Below are 19,500 nucleotides of genomic sequence, written 5' to 3' on the forward strand. Positions count from 1 at the left end.
ACTCTGGCCACTGGCACACTTATTTCTGTCGATATAATTCAATAAGGAAGCAGTCCTCCATACAAAGTCTTCCAATTCATTTGAATCAAATGAAATTTGAAGTACAGCTGAACTTGGCTTATACAGACAAATAAACAGTCATACTACAGTCATACAACAAAAGAATAAAAAGAATATGTTCTACTATCATAAATAAAGAATAGCAGCTTTAACAGTGGTACAGGTACGTGGAGGAATAGACAGACATGACATGAAAGAGGTAAATTAGAGGTATTTTAGCTGTTGCACTTTGCACTTTAGGGGGATATTCCACTTAATGTGGACATGGATCAGCAATGTGTAGTGACTACTTAGAGTTTATCGTGAGTACCTCCTTCCAGAAGGCTTGCTCCGTGAGTCCCGTGCTGTTGTTTCTCTCTCTCTTTCGGACTTTTCACCCAGATAATTTAAGGCAAAGTTAAAAATCACATCACATGTGAATATACTTTTTATCTTTATGAATGTGTTTGTCAGTCACAGCATACTTAATATAATTTATTTTAATCAGAATCATGCACGATGAGGACTTTTACACACTGTTTACATAGTGCTCTCATTCACACACAGAGAGAGACAAGGATATGCACAGTCATAACAATGCTCCCAGAATCTAGGTGAAATAGTCAGGCATCAAAATCATGTCATTACTCAAACTACATTTTCTTACTCATCATATAGATTTGATTTAATCTTGATTAGAATTTGATTAGAATTAAGGATGCTTAACCGTTTAACTCCGTTTTAACATTCTGTATCATTTTTCCCATAAAAAGGCTGGATGTTAAGTCATTTTAGTCCACTTTTGGACAGAGATGAGCTAGGGGATCGCAATCTGTTTGACACCAGAGCATACCTCCACCTCTCCAAGCTCTCTGCCGCCTGCTACCTGCTCTCACTACGGATCACAATGTTGCCTGCAAACATCATAGTCCACTGAGACTCCTACCAAACCTCTCCATTACCACAGCAAACCAGAAGAGCAGACCCCTGATGTAATCCCACCCCCAATTTGAACCCATCTGTCACTCCTACAGCGTCCAGGACCATCCTCGCATATTCCTCTGCCAGTCCTGACTTCCTCATGCAGTACTGCCTCTGTTGGCACCCTCTGGGCCTTTTACGGTCAAAACAGTAGTTTGATTACGATAAGATATAATAGATTCATTTATTTTTAGCGTTGCCCTTGTTTTCACTAAACATTCCAATAATAACTGAAAAACACTGACTGCATGGGACTCACAAGGCGTTGCATTGTAAAGCAGACTATTTTTTCACTGCCTTTATCTGTCGGTTTGGCAGAGCGATAGAGCGCTGCAAAGAATGAAACTGGTGCCTTTCTATTTCACATAGTAGTTATTACAGAATTCGTTTAACTTTAATTCAACAAGTCAACAACTGTTACAAATTTTTAAATAAACGCGTTAAAGTGATTAAAAATTCTACTTTTCGCTGTTTTAATTAATCTTTTCCACGACCTGATCCCCCTGGGAGAAAATCGCCCGCTGCCTGCCGTCTGCTTCACAGGGATCGCGGGGACGCGCGTCTCGCAACCAAAATCATCCAGAGCGAGGTTGATGCGCGTCCACGCAAGACAGATCGAGGACGCAGCAGCTAAAGCTAAACGGTTAGCAGGGCCATCGGGCCCGGGTCGTTCATTTTGTTCAGGCGGACCTCCGACCGGCAGGGATTAGAAACGTGCGAGATCATATGTGTGTGGAGGGGGAAAAAGTAGCGCAAGATGGTTCGGGAAACCAGACACCTCTGGGTGGGAAATTTACCCGAACACGTTCGAGAGGAGAAAATCGTGGAGCATTTTAAACGGTAGGTTACGTGTTTTCCAAACAGCGCGCGCTAGCTGTCTCACTAACATTACGAAGGGTAGGCGGCTGCTATCAATGCTAACACAGCTAATGTTAGCATTTTACGTTTTACTAGTATTGCTATTTCTCATGTGCTGAATGCACATTATTGGCAGCGTGGTGATGGAAATTGAAGTCATATGTGAAGCAGAGCCGCTCGAGCCTCAAGGTGAACGATTTATAACATTCCTCGAACTTTTGTGAACGCCAAGGAGCAATTAGCTGGATTCGCTAGCCACCAAGCTTCCACCCAACCAACCATTTTGTGGGAAGTCGAGACGTTTTCACGATGTGTACAAGCCTAACGGCAGCTATCGTTAACCACAGAGTAGCATTAAATGCATTCGGTTAGTTTAGCCACTGGAAAAACCTCACACTCTGTTGTTTATCTGGTCGTCAGAGTGTTATATACCGATTGCTAATAGAAGGAAATTTACGAGAGCTGCCTCACGCCCGGTCCCATAAGTGTAGCTGCTTAAACTAAGCTAAGTTAGTCAGTTTTGTTGGGGTTCATTTGTGAAATTGTAAACTGCAAACCAGGTTTTGCTACCCTTTAGTGCTTAAATGTAAAACAAACCAACACCACAAACTGCCTTCCGGGGTTCATAAGAGTTATTTGCAGCTTTGTAGCTAACACTAGGTGTCTAATCTCTGGCTACGCGGCGTAAACACTACTTAAGTAGTTGGAAAACAAACATTCCTGCTAATGGGATTTATTGCTGCACACCCCTGGTAGTGGTCTGCTGTTTAAACATGGTGCGTTTTTTTTTTTGTTTTTTTTTTACATATTCTACGTCCTATAGAAATGTCATCAATACTGCTTAGAACTTCCTCTTTTTCCCAAGTATTCCCAAATGTGATCATCCAGTATAATCAATTGCTAGCACTTTTAAGTTCAGAGAGTTCACCTCTGATTTGTGGTCTCTGGTTCGTTATCATAAAGTCCTGCCTTCAAAGTCAATGCCATTTGTAAGCTTGCTGATTTAAAAACTGGCACATTCTATATTCTTCGCCGGTGTATATGTAATTTCCTTTGTCTCCATTTCAGGTATGGCCGTGTGGAGAGTGTTAAAGTTCTGCGAAAGCGCGGTTCAGAGGGGGGTGTTGCAGCCTTTGTGGATTTTGTGGATATCAAAAGTGCACAGAAGGCTCACAATGCTGTCAACAAGATGGGGGACAGAGACCTTCGGACTGACTACAATGAACCCGGGTCAGTCCCAAGTGCTGTTCGGGGCCTGGAAGACAGCTCTCCCTCGAGCAGTCGAGATGTTACAGGATTCTCTAGGGGAACGGTTGGTCCAGTGTTTGGGCCACCTGTGTCCCTTCACTCCAGAGAGGGACGTTATGAACGGAGAATAGATGGGTAAGTGGACACGGCGTCCCCTTCGAATCCAGGGAAATATAGGTATCACACAGGTGTTAAACCTAAACACATAGTGGGGGGTATCCGTAAGGGATTGATGCCTCAAGGGGTTACACAAAGGTAATCTAGGGATCGTTCCACTTTTCATCCTATTTGACTTGCCTTGCCCATTGGATCTAAGTAAATTAACTACACATTATCATTTGGTAAGGTAACTATATATTGAGAGTTTGACATCTGATGTGGATATTACATCTGTGTGGAATATCCTGGTGAGTTGTGGATTTATTACATTTTGTGGGAGTCTACCTTGGGGAGCTTGCGGATATTTTTTATAATCAACATGGAATCTATCTTTAATTAAAAAAAAATATCTGGAATCACGTGAAGCTGGAAGTACATCACTGTTATGATGGATACACGTATTTTGGAAGTATCTATATAGGTATACACTCACTTGAAGAAATCTTCCATCGTGGGATATCATTTTTTTTTTTCTCAAGGCAACGACTAATTGCTGGACTGTTCATTACTTTTCCTTTTTCTTTTTTTGCGCTTTGCACTTGTGGATACAGCCTGTTCTGGATTTAACTTTTGACCGAGTGGATGGAAGAAACCTTACAGTCATCACACATTAGAAGAAAGACTGGTGTAGTTCCAAGGTATCATTGTCATGTTAGGATGAGATTAACTTAATCAAAAACAGGTTTTGTTCCGCATATGGACGCTGCACCGAGAAGATTTCACAAGAACACAGAGGATCCAACCACCTGGCCACCAACAATGTTTGTGGAGCTATTCTTGCTTTTGCCATGAAGACATGAAGAGTGGATAGTTGGGATGTAACCCCCTGGATGTACGCAATATTATACCCTGTGCTGGATGTACTGATGTGGATAGGTGTAGCTGCCATTCATTTGGATTACTCAAGTATGGATGTAGCAGTTTGAGACCTCAATCAGGAAAAAGCACTCAAAGTATCTTAGAGGAAGCTGAAGACATTTTTTAAGTAACATGACAGTAAACAAAGATGACACCCACTGATTATGGAGTTGTATCCGGCCCACCAGTCCAGGAGGATATTATTTACTCTGATACTTGTCTGGAGTCTACTAACCTGCGTGATGTTAAATAGCTTAACATTAACCCATGGAATATTTTTTTCCCCTGCCACTATAAAACTTTTAAAAAATTACAGTGAAATGAGACCGATCCCATTGGATGTATTTTTTCTCTCAGGCTCCAACTTACTGAGTAGTCAACCTGGAATCTGCCGATTACCCTGAAGCTCATCATCTTTTTAAAAAAAGATTTTATTCCATATTTATTTATTGAGGTTTTATGTTCCTATGATTTTTTTTTTCTCTACATGTTGCAATACTCATAAAGGTCCATTTCTGTATATTTTTTTTCTTCCTTTTTCCATCCAGTGAAGAGAATTAAATAAGCCTAACTGTGGATTATACGTCAACAATCTACTGCCCTGGTGCTCAGTACATGAACATAACATGCAATGCGAGAATACGTGAAGCGTTTTTGCCTAGGTCTCTCACATTCTGACCACCTAGATTTTATTTGGATTAGTTTCGGTAACTTCTTTTCTAAAAGGTTGGTATTTCTCTGCCCTCTGCATACTTTCTTTCCTAATCTTCCTTCGTGCTTTGTTTAATCATAGTTTTGCACTGCTTTTAGGGAAATTCATTACTTAAAAGCTACAAAAGGAAAAAAAGTAAATTTTATTAAATGTATGTATCTGCTTAGTTTTTTTTTTTTGTTTTTTTTTTGCGTTTTATGACTTGTTATTTCCAGTTCATGCACTGATCCAAACCCTGCATGGCATTTCTCCATACCACATAGATCATTAGAACAAATGTCCACTTGAATATTTGGGAGAAATGTTTTATGTAGATTTGTATTTTCTCCCCATATTCATAATAATTCATGAACAGTCAACCTCTGAAACCTCAGTGTTTATTGCTGTGCCAGTAAAAACAATTGGAGACTAAGAGCAACATAGCTTAAATCTGAAATAAAGTTCTGAAAGTTTGTGGGCAGCTTGTTTTCCTGTGACTGTTTGTGAATTTACATCATAGATGTATAGGTTATTAGATTTGGAGAAGCGTGACAAATGTAATCTGTTTGCTTTTTTGGTTTTTTTTGTTCAGAGTTTTTACATACAGTGCCAGTATTTGGGCCATTTATTGCTGTAGTGCATTTTTAAGTGAAATGCTTATTTTCTTTTTTTTTTGTTAAGAGTCTGATTAATACTTTTTATTTTCATGTCTGTCCTGTTCTTAATTTACAGTAGCTCAGAAAGCCGTGAACGTGCATATGATCACAGCCCATATGGACATCATGACCGCAGTGGTACTTTTGACAGACAGCGTCACTACAACGCCGATTATTACCGCGATCGCTCTGTGTTTACTGCTGCTGGCCCAGGCAGCAGTTCTGTTGGGGGAAGCTTTGAGGCGTCAGACCCACACTTTGACTCTAGAATCCGAGACCCTTTTACTCTTACTAACTCTTCACGACGTGACCTGTACCGAGATGACAGAGGACGGCGTGTCGATCGGACTTACCATCACCGTCGGAGTCGATCGTCTCACTCCTCACAGTCAAGGCATCCCTCCCCTCAGCGGACCACGGGGCAACCCCTCAAAACTCCTCATTCCCCTAAAAAAGCACCTTTGTCCCCTGGGAGAGGCCCGAGGTCTCGATCTCACAGCAGATCTTCAAGCTCTGATTCAGTCAGCAGCACAAGCAGCACAGGCAGTGGCAGGTGGGAATTTTTTTCGTTTTTTAATCTACAAATGATGGATGAATATTTGTCCATGGACAAAGCATTGGGATTATTGCTGGACAATTTGTAAATAATCCGTTTACTCAGACTTGTGTAAACAGAAGTGTCTAATCATTTTCCCCTTTCATTGACAGTGATTCAAACAGCAGCTCAAGTGATGGATCGCAGGCTCGTTCTGTTCAGTCATCAGCTACACACGCACCACCTCAGTCCTCTATGGTGCTTGACTCTGAAGAGCCCCGTAGGAGCTTTGGCATTAAAGTGCAAAATCTACCAGTACGCTCAACAGGTGAGTTTTTAATGTTCATCTACCTCTCAGTGGACCAAGTTAAGTCTTTTCTCTGCTCAATAACCTTGCCATATCCTTGAATTTGTTATTGCCTCAATGGCATTAGAAAGTACATTTCCTACAGGCAACATGATCTGAAACATGAGTCTCATCAAATTTGCAGGTAGTTAAATGTAGCCATGTTTAAAAACTTTAATTTTTGGCTCTTGTAAAAGGGAGTTTCTGATGGTAAAGAGTGGTTGTTTAATGAAATAAAATTACTATTTCCTTTACTGTTTGCTGCCGGGCATTGTATAGATTTGTGGTGACAGAGATTGATCACTTTATTAGTTATTATTTCATTTACTGCAAGCTGAAGCCACACATACAGATGTTTTCTAATTTTATTTTTGATTACACATTTAGCATGCTCGTGGTATGCAAACCAAACTAAGCTGTGAAATAAAAATAATTTGAGCCAGATGAAAGCCTCTTCCTGTCAACAGATCAAAGTGGGAGTCATTTCTTCTTTAGGTCGTTGGGAATTCTGTTGTTTTTAGTAGTGTTGTAGTAATTCTGTTTTCCAATGCAGACACGAGTTTGAAAGATGGACTTTTCCATGAATTCAAGAAACATGGGAAAGTGACTTCAGTTCAGATCCATGGAACATCAGAAGACCGCTATGGGTTGGTATTCTTCAGACAGCAAGAGGATCAAGAAAAAGCCCTTAGTGTCTCCAAAGGAAAGCTGTTTTTCGGCATGCTTATTGAAGTCACTGCCTGGAATGGACCAGGTAGGTTGCAACAGAAGTCACAGAAATTTGTATTTTTTCTGATAAATATGGCAGATTTGCAGACACATTAATTCCCTCCACAGGCTTGAACCAAAATTCAAATAGCATGTGAGTAATATTAATGATAAATCCGTTTCTTCCTCCAGAAACAGAAAGTGAAAATGAGTTCAGGCCTTTGGATGGGCGAATAGATGAATTCCATCCAAAGGCCACAAGGACACTGTTTATAGGGAACCTGGAGAAGACCACCAGTTACCAACAGCTTCTCGACATTTTCCAACGCTTTGGTGAAATTGTGGTAAGCATCCATCTGACTTTGAATTACACACGTAAGTTTGTATATTTTACATTTAACATTTTGTATTTGCTCTCTTTTTTGTCTCAAGGACATTGACATCAAGAAAGTAAATGGAGTTCCCCAGTATGCCTTTGTCCAGTATTCTGATATTGCCAGTGTTTGCAAGGCTATAAAGAAGATGGATGGAGAGTATCTGGGAGCCAACAGACTAAAGGTAGTGTTTGTACACTAAGCAATCTTACCATTTCTCATCTGTGTATGTGTATATTTTCAAAATTATAGATTAGAGTGTTTATAATATCTATATTTGTGTCTTGTTTCCTTGCAGCTCGGTTTTGGAAAGAGTATGCCTACAACATGTGTTTGGCTTGATGGGTTATCAGCCAATATTACAGAGCAATACCTCACGCGACATTTCTGCCGCTACGGACATGTAGTTAAGGTAAGGTGATGTTTTTCTCTTCCTTAAGATTTGATACTTTTGATTTTAGTACTCCCATAAATCTGATTTTAATATTTTCTTTTTTGAAGGTGGTGTTTGATAGATTGAAGGGGATGGCTCTCATCTTGTACAACAACACCGACTTTGCTCAGACAGCTGTAAGAGAGACCAAAGGTTGGAAGATTGGTGGCAATAAAATAAAGGTAAAAATCAAGTGAAGGTTTAACTAATAAAATGTAATCCTAATGTTTTTTTGCCCCCTTTTTAAATCTTTTTGTGTTTTATTCACTTATGATAGGTGGATTTTGCAAGTCAAGAGAGTCAGATGGCTTTCTACCGATCCATGCAGGCATCCGGACAAGACATTAGAGACTTCTATGAAATCCCTCCTGAACGACGGTAAACGACCAGTATTGTTATCTGAATACAGTTATTGTTTCTGTTTAATGACTTTATTTGCTTTGCCTTTTTTTAAATTAAGCAGATAGAAAATGTTTGCTGCTAGTGAAAGTGGTGATATTTTGAATCTCTCTTCCATTAGTGACAATATTTCAATTACAAATTAATTATTTAGATTCAATACTTTACACTTTGTGTTCTCTCCTTAACTCTATAGAGAGGATCGCAGAGCTCCGTATCATGAATTTGCAGCAGAAAGGGCTTACTATGAGAATATACGAACCCCTGGCCTCTATACAGAGGACACTCGAAGAGAGTATGCTGCCCGCAGCAGAGACCGGTTTCCTGAACTTGAACATTATCAAGGGGATCATTTTGACCCACGCTATCATGAAGACCCTAGAGACTACAGGGATTACAGAGACCCCTTTGAGCAAGACATCCGGAAGTACACATATATTCAAAGGGAACGAGAAAGGGAGCGAGAACGTTTTGAAGCTGATCGCAGTAGGTGGAGCCCTTCCCATCCAAGGCGACCTATTAGTCCAACAGTATCACCTTCAGCATCTGAGCGGGTTCCTAGAGACTCAGAACGACGAGTTTACAGCCAGTCATCTGAACGAAGTGACAGCGTGAGTTCAGTGTCACCACCACATTTTGATAAATCTGAAAAGACCCTGCTAGAACATCCCTCCAAGAGCGAGAAGAGCAGTCAGTCGGATCGTTTATCTGGAACTGAGAAACCCAAACGTGCAAAACGGAAAGAGAAAGGCGACAAAGCTGAAAAGATCAAATCAAGAAAAGCAAAGGGGCAATCCCCATCAAATCCACTACCTGAAACAGATCCTGAGACTGGTTTTGATGGAGGGTCTGGAAGGGGAAGAGGATCAGACCAGGATGTCCATGAAAAACAGAAATGTAAAGGGGATGGTGACCTTCTTACTAGTACTCTGTTAGCAAAAAGTGAACGATCTGACATGAGTAAAAGTGATGGTTCAGACTTGGATGGAAGGAATCGACTCAAGAAGCATGTTAAGTCTGAAACTGATGGAAAAGATTCTGCAGTAGATTTGGATCGCCGTGCTGCAAGAAAAAGGCGTTTTGGTGACTCTGGAGCAGGAAGGACTGCTCGTCAGAAGAGAAGCAGGCATGAGGAGGAGGATGGTAATCAGTCTTCTGACTTTGGTGCGGGTACAACATATTTGAAAGAAATGGATACAGACAAACACAAAGATTCCCAGAGGAAAGATTCAAGACCTAAAAATGAAAAAAGTGGAACTCCAAATGATGGTCAAGAGGACCTTAAAGTACAAAGAGAGAAATCAGAGGGATCTTTGGACCCACTGGAGTCCAAACAACATCTAGGGCACCCTTCCTCCAGACGATTTTCACAAGAGGGTATTGCAGACCAAAACAGTACAAGAGAACCAGACCACCATACTTCTGTAAAAATTGGTCAAAATTCTGAAATTAACAAAAGTGCCAAAAATAAAGAAGACCACATTGACATTGATACCTCTCAAAGTTATCGCAAACAGATGGAGCAAAACAGACGTTTGCATCAGCAGCAGCAACAGCGCGAGTCTGAGAAAACTGACAAACCAGCTAGTCCCCAAGGAACTGAAACAGAGGACTTAGAGCATCGGAGCCTCGTGCATGAAGTTGGTAAACCCCCTGAGGATGTCACAGATAATTTTCCGTCCCACAAATTAAAGAAACCAGACCAGATTGACTCCGAGTCAGGGATAAAGAGAGAGCGTGTGTACAGGAGCTTTAAACAAAAAAGTGAAGACTTGAACACCAGCTCCCCTCCAGGACATTTCTCGAATCGTCCAGATGAGGACTTTGCAGATCCTCCTCAGAAAGAGTTGAGCCGAAATGATGAAAAATCTCAATCAGATCTGGAGTTATTAGTCAAAAGGACACATAACACACAAGTTAACAAGACAGGCACTCCTTTACTCATTGTGGAGGACGAGAAACAAAAGAGATGGGAAAGCAGAATTAAACAAGGCTTGTTACCTGACCTGAACGTTTCTCGAAATATAAATAAAAACATTCACAATCGCAAACGTTTGGAGTACGCTATTTGTCATGACTTGGAGCCTGGGGAAGTACGATCCGACTCCGAAGAGGACAGAGAGCCCAAACCCCACTCTCCTGTGCCCTCCACATCTATGCCTTTTTCTGAAAGACCAAGAGCTGACAGATTTTCAGACCCTAAACAAGCACAGCTTGAGAAGAATAAATTCTACTCCTTTGCACTTGACCAGACTATCACACCTGACACAAAGGCACTGCTTGAGCGTGCAAAATCTCTGTCATCTTCCAGAGAAGATAACTGGTCATTTTTAGACTACGATTCTCATTTTGTAAACTTGCGTAACAGAAAAGACACTGAAAAGGTGGAAGCAGCACCAAGACCAACACCTTCCTGGTATATGAAAAAGAAAAAGACTCGAATTGGATCGGAAGATAAACTTGATGACAGGAAAGAGGAACCTAAGCCAGAGGAACAAGAACGCAGGGAGCTATTTGCCTCCCGATTCCTTCACAGCGCTGTCTTTGAGCTGGACTCGAGACGACTTCAGCACCTGGAACGCAAGCATGAGGAACCTGAGCAAAACAGTCAGCAAGCAGCAGGAGATGGTGAACTTGACTCAGGGCCTGTTGTCCTTTTCCATAGTCGTTTTTTGGAACTAACACGACTACAGCAACAGAAAAATAAAACTCAGCAGCTACAGGAGGCAAAAGAAGACACTATGCCTACAAATGAAAACAAAGTAGAAAAAGCTCCTGTTCAAGAGCAACAACCTCTGCAGTCACCTGAAACAACAGAAACTACCACAGAGGCAGAAATTAAACCAATTACCCCTGCTGAAAATGTAGTTCCTGAACCCAAACTCGAACCAGCGTCTGTCACTCAAACTGTGATCAAAGACGTTCCTCCACCTGATGACATATGTGTTTTACTAAACCCACCCCATGATCCATGTCCCCCTGTGTCTGTCAAAAAGGAACAAGAAATGGATCAGGAACATGTTGTTTCCATGCAGCACCCACCAATTGAGACGTCAGATTCTCTGCCTGTACCCATTACAGCATCTGAATCCAACTATTCAGCAAATAGAGAGAGACATTCTCCGTCTGAGGCAAAGCTGGATATTGTTATTGAGGATATAAAACCTACATTCACAGAACTTTGCCACGAGTCTCACAATGAGCTTGTTAGCAATTCTGAACCAGAGCTGGATCCTGAGGCAACACAACCAGAAGTACCTGTAGCCAGTAGTCCAGTACAGCCTAGTCTTGTTGAGCAGTTGGAAGTATTCAAGAAAGAGACTCCATCCACTTGTAAATTAGGATCAGAGAATGAAGGTGACATAAAATCTCAAGCTGGTAAAGTACAGGTACCAGTTGACAGTGAAAGAAATGATGAACCAGTCTTATCTCAGAAAGAAAATAAAACAAAAGAAATAAAAAATAAGAAGTATAAGTCTCTTGCACAAGTTGCTTCTGTTCCTGTAGCGTCTGCACCAGGTACTGAGAAACAAGCAACACGCAAGAGTGAGCGCATTGACAGAGAGAAGCTGAAACGTGGCTCATCCCCGAGAGGTGAGTCGAGGTCCACAGGCAAATCTCCAATCCATGGATCAGATCCCGATACCTCTGAGCACAGCATACCAGTAAGCAGAGCAAGACGAAGAAATGTTAAATCAGTCTATGCCACCCCAGTTGAAGATGATACACCAGTTCGTTCCGGAAAGGATGTTGCAGAGTCGCCACGCTCTGCCCGAAAACGTGGTACAGACAAAGATGCCATACAACAAAATACTGAACCAGATCCACCAACTCCAACACATGCAAACAAACGTGGTCGGCCTCCCAAGAATCGCAGGCAAGGTGATGATACTGCAACTGCTAAAGTAGAAAAATCTAAACTGGATGGTAAAGACACGGATTCAAATGAATCAGAAAGTGGTGAACGTATTCCAAGAATGTCAAAAGGGAGAACGCCACCGTATGACACAAAGGGTTCATCAAATCAGATGCCCACATCACTAGGATCTGGATCAACAAGGAAGGGGGACAAAACTGAGGCAGCTGATGATAATGGTCAGGAAAATGATTTCACGTATGAAGATACCTCGCCTTTTCAAGAGTCATCAGTTTCAGGTAAAGAAGATCCATCGCTGAAAATTGATGAAAAGAAAGAGGAGATGGTCAAACAAGGCATAGAATTGGCCAAAGGTAAAGATGTTCTCCATGAAAAGGTATATGATGACAAATCAAATGGAAAAGAGACAGATGCCTCCAACCTGGAAGAGAAAACCATGTCAGAAAAAGAGAAAACTCTTAGAGGAAAAGCAGGGAATTCCAAGTCACCAGTCCTCAAGAACCTCAAAATCAGACTGCATGCAACAGAGGTGAAAGACCTTCTTCAGTTAGGAGAAGAAGAGCCTGGGACTCCAGAAGACTCGTCAAAAAGGCTTAGACACGGTGACCACAGTGAACAGGTTTTAAAGTGCACAAATGCTAACAAAGGAGGCTCCAGCAATGAAGACAATGAAAATGCAGCTTCAGACCAAAAGGAGCTCCTGGGAGCATCAAAAAATGTAATTTCACAGGAGCTGGAACTGGAGCAAGCTGTGGAGAACATTGCTAAACTAACAGATCCAACCTTTCCAACAGAACCAACACCGCCTGTCCCTCATACAGATGCAAAAAGTGACCCAGAGGAAGAAAAAACATCTAATCCTGCCAGTGAGTCAGAACTGATGGCTGCTATTGATTCAATAACCCAGGCACCTCCAGCAAATCTAGATGTAGTGTCAGAACCTGAGATTCAAGACTTGGTTCAGCACATCAAGGAAGATGAAACAAATACATCTTCTGTCCAGGAGGAACCCACTTTCCCAAACACACCCAAAAAGGGCCCCAAGGGAAGACCTAGAACACCTAAACGTTTTTCTAAAGGCCAGAAACAATTAAGAAAGGATTTGAAAGATGGACATTCGTTAACTGAGGAATCGGCAACCCCATTAGCAGATAGTACAGCTTCTGATGCAAAGGTTTTTTCTGAGACACCTGCTGCTGCAGCAACTACTGCAGTTATTACTCCTGCTACTTGGAAGACAGAGCCTGAAACCTCAGCAGTCAAAGCTACAGATGTAAACGCAGAGACAGAGTCATCTTCAGAAGAACACATCCAGCATTTCAAGTCTGTTTACCCACAATCCAAGAGTCCAATATGCACAAAGCCACAGCACTTGCCATCTGAATGCAACTCTCCTTCTCTGTCACCACGAGCTAACAACCCAAATGTCAGACCCCCTCAAACAAGCAGAAATCCTGTTTCTCCACCAGACTGGCGCCATCATTCTAAAGATACCAGTGCCTCTTCCTTACCAATCATGCCATTACCAACCAAGGAAAACCAGCCTTTACCATCAGAGTCTGAAAACAAGGATATTGATCATGGCGCAAGTGACTTGAGACAGATTTTAAAGAAACATACAACTAGTTCACAGACAGGCAGCAGCTCTGTTTCAAGTAATCTGCCAAACATTCGAGATCAGAACCTATCTGAAAGTAATTCTCAGCTCACAGCCATTGTGTCAAATAAGTCATCACTGTCTGATAGTAAAATATCAGTGCATTCTGCCCCACCTATTGTTAGACCTCCACAAACGACTCCTGAGACAAAGTCTGTGATCTCTGTTATTGCATCCACTGCCACATCTGTTATCAGCCGTATTTGCAATCCTTCTGAGCCTGAGGATAAGGTGAACATGAACATTGTTGACATTCCTATAGCCAAACCAAGTTATAGGCCCAGCAAAGATGATGCTGGGTCATATCCTGTGCTGCCTGCTGGTGATGAAGGAGGAAGTGCCACACGCTTCATTATTGAGAGCCCCACTCTTAGCACTGGATCTTGCCCAGGTCTGAGAGTAAATACATCTGAAGGAGTGGTGGTATTGAGCCATTCTGGTCAAAAAACAGAGGGACCCCAGCGAATTAGTGCAAAGATAAGTCAGATCCCATCAGCAACACCAAGTGAGATGGAATCTCAGCAACTGGTATCCATACCCAAGCAGGATTTGTATTCCCAGCCAGGGCTTCAAAAAGGGCCTTCATCACAGATGGATCATGGGCATCCCAGTAAACACCAGTCAGGATTGTCTTCAATCAAACAAGAAAACACTGGTTTGGAAAAGATGGATTCCGCTTACCAATCTGGACCTCAAGGAGTAGTGAAGCGTCTGCCACCAAGCAACCAGCAGGTAATAGGTTTCCATCAAGATTACATGCCTTTAAAACATCCAAAGAAAATGGATAGTGCTGATCCTCATGGTACAGATGGAACCAAACCGCCTTGGACCTCTGCCGTAAGCCCTGCAATAAGCCCCCATTTACCCTCTCCACCTGGAAACCACGTAGGTTTTAGTGATAGAACTCCTTCACATCTCGGTGGGGTCAAGCAGGAACCACGGTCCCCACGTAAGTCAGGGCACCCACACTCTCCATTTGTGTCTTCACCCATTGGTTCCTCATCACCCAAGGGTATTCCAGTTATGTTATCCACTAGCCATCCTGCCATGCAACAGTTTATTGCTGGCGTGCATCATCCCGAGCAGTCAGTTATCATGCCACCCCATAGTGTGCCTGGAGGCTTGGGACGAATGTCTCCACATTGTGTTACTCAGTCAATTCAAGTGGGGCATCTGGTCCAGGGAGATGTCAGAGTCAATACTCCACCTCTTTCTGTGATGAGCTACGGCATGCACAGTGAGTCGCTCAGCTCTTGGTCTAGTGCCATGCAGCCACGGCCTACCTCACCTCAGGCTGTTGGCAGAGACAAGGTTCTCAAAGTAAACCCAGGTTCTTTGAGGAGTCATGAGGGGGAACAGGAAGAATCAAGACCCTTCCACCAGACAGGCAGACCATCTCCTGCACAGCTGAAGCTGGACACTCTGCAGCCCGATCCTCGTGGGAGTTTGCGGAGTAGTGGCCATTTGGACAAAACATACATAGCACAGAGAGACATGCGTGTTCTTTTGCATCAACAGGGGGATCGTTCAACCGCAGACTCTCATTCTGGACACATTCAGGAGACCTCTCTATCTCCAAGAGCACATGCTTTGTCTAAAGGTGTGTCCGATAAGGATATAACAAAGTCTTTAGAGGCAAAGAGGCCCCACTCTCCACTTCCTAAGGATGGAATGATGGGAATCAGACAATCCGGACAAGCAATGGCATCTCCCCACAGGGTTCAGCTGATGCCACCTGGACCTAGTGGTTCATTCACAGACTACCCGGGGATGTACTCAAACCCGAGAGGAATCCATTCTCCAATGCCAGAAGCGTCTGCTGTTGGACTTACCCAGCCGCCAATGAATGTCACACCTGCTTCGGTGAGTGCGTGATGTTTAAAATGCCAGTCAACATAATCAGTATTGACAGATCTGTGTTGGTACAAAGGACGTGTATAACTAGCAGTTGGTTTATACAATAAAAGCACAGCTTAATAACAGCAAGTGCCTCATAATGGCTGTGGATTACATGGAGAACCTATCATTTAATATAAGAAAGCAGTTTAACACTGTCATGAACTGCAGGTTTCAGAATAATTATGAATTAAAATAAGAACTAAAGGAAAGAAAACTGAACCTTAAACGAAAACATTTTTAAAGCAAAGATTAGTTGTACTGTTGTTCTTAACTGTGTTTTCTTGAATTTGTAGGGTGCGGACCACCAGGCAAAAGATGGCAAGATGACACAGCCTGTTAATATGGTGCAGTTACTCACGGTAAGGCAAATCTCCCAACAGATTAAACAAGGTGGTTGGTCTGAGCAAGAGCTAGCCTCGTCTCATTCATTTGTTGTTTTTGTTTTTGCCTCATTTAAATAGAAATACCCTATTGTGTGGCAAGGGTTGCTTGCACTTAAAAACGACACAGCTGCAGTCCAGCTGCATTTCGTCTGTGGCAACAAAGCTTTGGCTCATCGATCACTGCCCCTACAAGAAGGAGGTGCACTGCTTAGGATTGTCCAGAGGATGAGACTGGAGGCTTCACAACTGGAGAGTGTAGCCAGAAGAATGACTGTACGTGCGTTTTTTGTTTTACTTCCCTGTTTTAAGCAAGTTTCTGTCTGCTAATAACATGAACCTTTTGCTCTCCACAGGGAGACACCGACTACTGTCTCCTCCTTGCTCTGCCCTGTGGACGAGATCAAGATGACGTCCTGAACCAGACCCAAGCTCTTAAGGCAGCGTTCATCAATTACTTGCAGACAAAGTTGGCTGCTGGTATTATCAACATCCCCAACCCAGGTTCCAATCAGGTGAGTCATCACTGTTTTATTAATTGTCTGTCCTATGTGACTTATACCAGCAGTCCCCAACCTTTTTTGCGCCACGGACCGGTTTATGCCCGACAATATTTTCACGGACCGGTCTTTAAGGTGTCGCAGATAAATACAACAAAATAAAACTAGTACCAGTACCAAAAAAAAAAGATTTATTCATAACACACGTGAAAAGACCCAGGAAAACAGAGTTAACGATAAAAACAATAACAAAATAACGCTGAAAACCAATAAAAACCCTGAAAACCATACATTTCACGCTGGCTTATACAACAGTTTAAAGGCTGGTTTAAGTGTATTAAACACACAGAAGGGGCTTCTCAGCTGCATATCAGGCCATTGGTTTGATCTTCCCTAATTTTTTTTTCCTGGAGTATGCAGCACAGAGAAAACAAACAGGTTTTGATACTTATGATCTTCTGATCTTTAATACCATTTGATGGCCTCATTTTAAACACAGAACTGGTTTTACAGGATTGATGGCATACATTTTACTTGGCCAAAGTACTTGTGGAGTAAAGTACCATATAGTAAAGGGGTTAGGCTTCTTTGGAAATGCATTTGTGTATATGCACAACTCACATGGGACTTTCACAGGCCGTGAAACATATTTATTGTAGGGATCCTTGTCAGACAGAAACTGCCCCACACAGTTCATGTGAATGACTGATCACATGACCTGTGCCATACTGTCTTTACCTGGTGCCGTTTGCATATTACCCGTTTTCATATTGTACCCGAAGGAGCTGAAGTGCACAGGTTTTCTTTTCATTTCAATAAAGCAGCATCTCTAGCACACACTTCACAAGTCTGACACCCTGTAGCAGTTTTTTTTTATCATTGGCTTTTTATTATTTTATTATTTTTATTTCATTTTTATTTTTTTGTACAAAATTTTGCTGAAATGTCCAATAGATTTTTTTCTATTAGTTTTAAATGACTTTACTCATTCTCTAAGAATTGTATCCTGTGGATCTCTTTGTTCTTCGATCAAATATGACAGCGTCTGTTAAACAATCTATTGTTAAAAAATAGATATAAATAGATCTTGAAATCCTTACAAGACTGAATAATCTTTGCAAACAAATTTAATTTTAAAAAATAAACTTTTGTGGCCTACCTGGGGACTGAGTCCCACACTCACTCTTTGAGACAGAAAAAATTAAAAACTTTTTGACTTCTTTGTTACTGAATGACACTTTTGAATATTAAAAAGTCATGCCCATCTCAGTATTTCCATGTAACTGACATGTGTCTCTGTACTTCCCAGCCCGCCTATGTGCTTCAGATTTTCCCTCCGTGCGAGTTTTCAGAGAGCCACTTATCCCAGCTCGCCCCCGACCTTCTCAACAGGATTTCAAGCATCTCGCCACATCTCATGATAGTCATCACCTCTGTGTGACATCCACTGCTGGGAGGATGGATCTTCTCGTTGATGAGCCTCAGGAAGCCAGAGGAATATTTTTTCTTTTTTTTCCTGGACACAGTGGGAATGTGTAGGATAAGTCCTATCAACACATTTTTGTTTTTTCTTTCCCCATCAGTCTTTTTTTTTTCTTCTTCTTCTTCTTCTTCTTTTGTTTTTATGTTTTTTCCCCCCTCTCTTGTCACTCCTGTCTGGTATATTTGTCCTTCTCAAAAGAACTCAGGGATGGATCAAACCAGAATGAGTCTTACTTGACCATTTCTCTGCTGTATTTCTATTTATTGGAGTTTTATTTTAATATTCGGAGATGCTCTGAAGAAGGAAGGAAGGAAGAAAAAAAAAAAGTCAGGATGGTTGATGAACGACTCTCTGAGGGGCCTGTTTCTTTCATCTATCCTGATTGATTGTTAATCATTGGTTCAGAAATTAGGATCTTTGAGGTACCTCAGCACCAGATCAGACATTTCAGCATGTAATTTTAAATAATTCTGTACAGACTTCCTCGCCCAGGCCTTTTCTTTAGAGGAAGGAGGATTAACCTTGTAGAAGACTTTTCATTTAACTCCACCTGCTCTGCTCATGTTCTCACACTACTGAAGCAGTTTACCCCTCTGTCACCTGCCTTTGCATTGAACAAGCTACAGTTTGATTTGGGAGTTTTTGAACATGGGACTTTGTAAATATTTTAAATATTTAAAAGGAATTTAAAAAAAACAACACGGACCCAACATGGACAGCTTAACAGAGAGACTGGTACTCTGGGACGTACCAGAACACAGAGTGTGGAAATGTAGATGGACAGATTCTTAATTTTTGGGTGTAAATACTTGTAACAGAAGAAGGTTGGCAAGCTCTTGTGAGTGGAGTCTGCTAATGGCACTTCATATTTTGTAACTCAAATAAACTCCAGGAAACATGGATATCTAAGATGTATCTTTTTCCCCCCCCATGCACTGCCTTGAAGAGGTTCAGTTTGGTTGAAGTGTTTCACTTTCTTCTAATACTGAAGACCTCAAGAGTTTGTTTTTTTGGGTTCATTTGTACTTCATGACATAAAAACAACCTAAAACTTTAGAAATCGGATGAGTAAATTTGAGGTTTTAATCACAACTCTGAGACTGAAATTGTATTTCCTGTGTTTTTTGGCTGTTTGCACAACTCCATTTTAACACTTCATTTGTCAGTGTTGAGTTGGAAGATGCAATACTGTGCAGAAACAGGTATATGAGCTAAATGACACGCAGAACATGACACAGCTTAGTAAATTGAATGTATCACATAGCCGTACAAAGAAGGCTCAGAAAGATGAAAAATTCAATTGAACAATGAGTCCATTACACAGAAAATACAAAAGGAAAAGAAGAGCTCACTAAATGAAAATCTAACTGCCCTGCAGGAGCTGAAATCTTGAATGCAAGTTTGGAGTATATGAAGAAT

General features: G+C 41.6%; 1 protein-coding gene across 4 annotated transcripts; it reads left to right on the plus strand.

Moving 5' to 3' along the window:
• Positions 1-1,588: 1,588 nt before the first annotated feature.
• si:ch1073-335m2.2 (msx2-interacting protein) lies at positions 1,589-18,983 on the plus strand. Of its 4 annotated transcripts, none has more exons than XM_005941498.3 (15): positions 1,589-1,860; positions 2,947-3,261; positions 5,570-6,043; positions 6,199-6,353; positions 6,925-7,125; positions 7,272-7,423; positions 7,512-7,637; positions 7,752-7,865; positions 7,955-8,068; positions 8,164-8,264; positions 8,482-15,682; positions 16,012-16,077; positions 16,180-16,374; positions 16,455-16,613; positions 17,908-18,983. In XM_005941498.3, exons 1-15 carry the CDS (start codon positions 1,778-1,780, stop codon positions 18,037-18,039), a joined length of 9,588 nt encoding a protein of 3,195 aa, XP_005941560.1. In that variant the 5' UTR covers positions 1,589-1,777; the 3' UTR covers positions 18,040-18,983. The 4 variants fall into 4 exon arrangements, with proteins under 4 accessions (XP_005941560.1, XP_005941559.1, XP_005941561.1 ...); XM_005941497.3 differs by having other exon boundaries at positions 1,590-1,860; positions 5,567-6,043; XM_005941499.3 differs by lacking the exons at positions 1,589-1,860; positions 2,947-3,261 and adding an exon at positions 3,268-4,869 and having other exon boundaries at positions 5,567-6,043.
• Positions 18,984-19,500: the final 517 nt, after the last annotated feature.

Source organism: Haplochromis burtoni, unplaced genomic scaffold (assembly GCF_018398535.1).
Source record: "Haplochromis burtoni strain Fernald_Lab_line unplaced genomic scaffold, NCSU_Asbu1 Contig_300, whole genome shotgun sequence".
Taxonomy (NCBI): Eukaryota; Metazoa; Chordata; class Actinopteri; order Cichliformes; family Cichlidae; genus Haplochromis; species Haplochromis burtoni.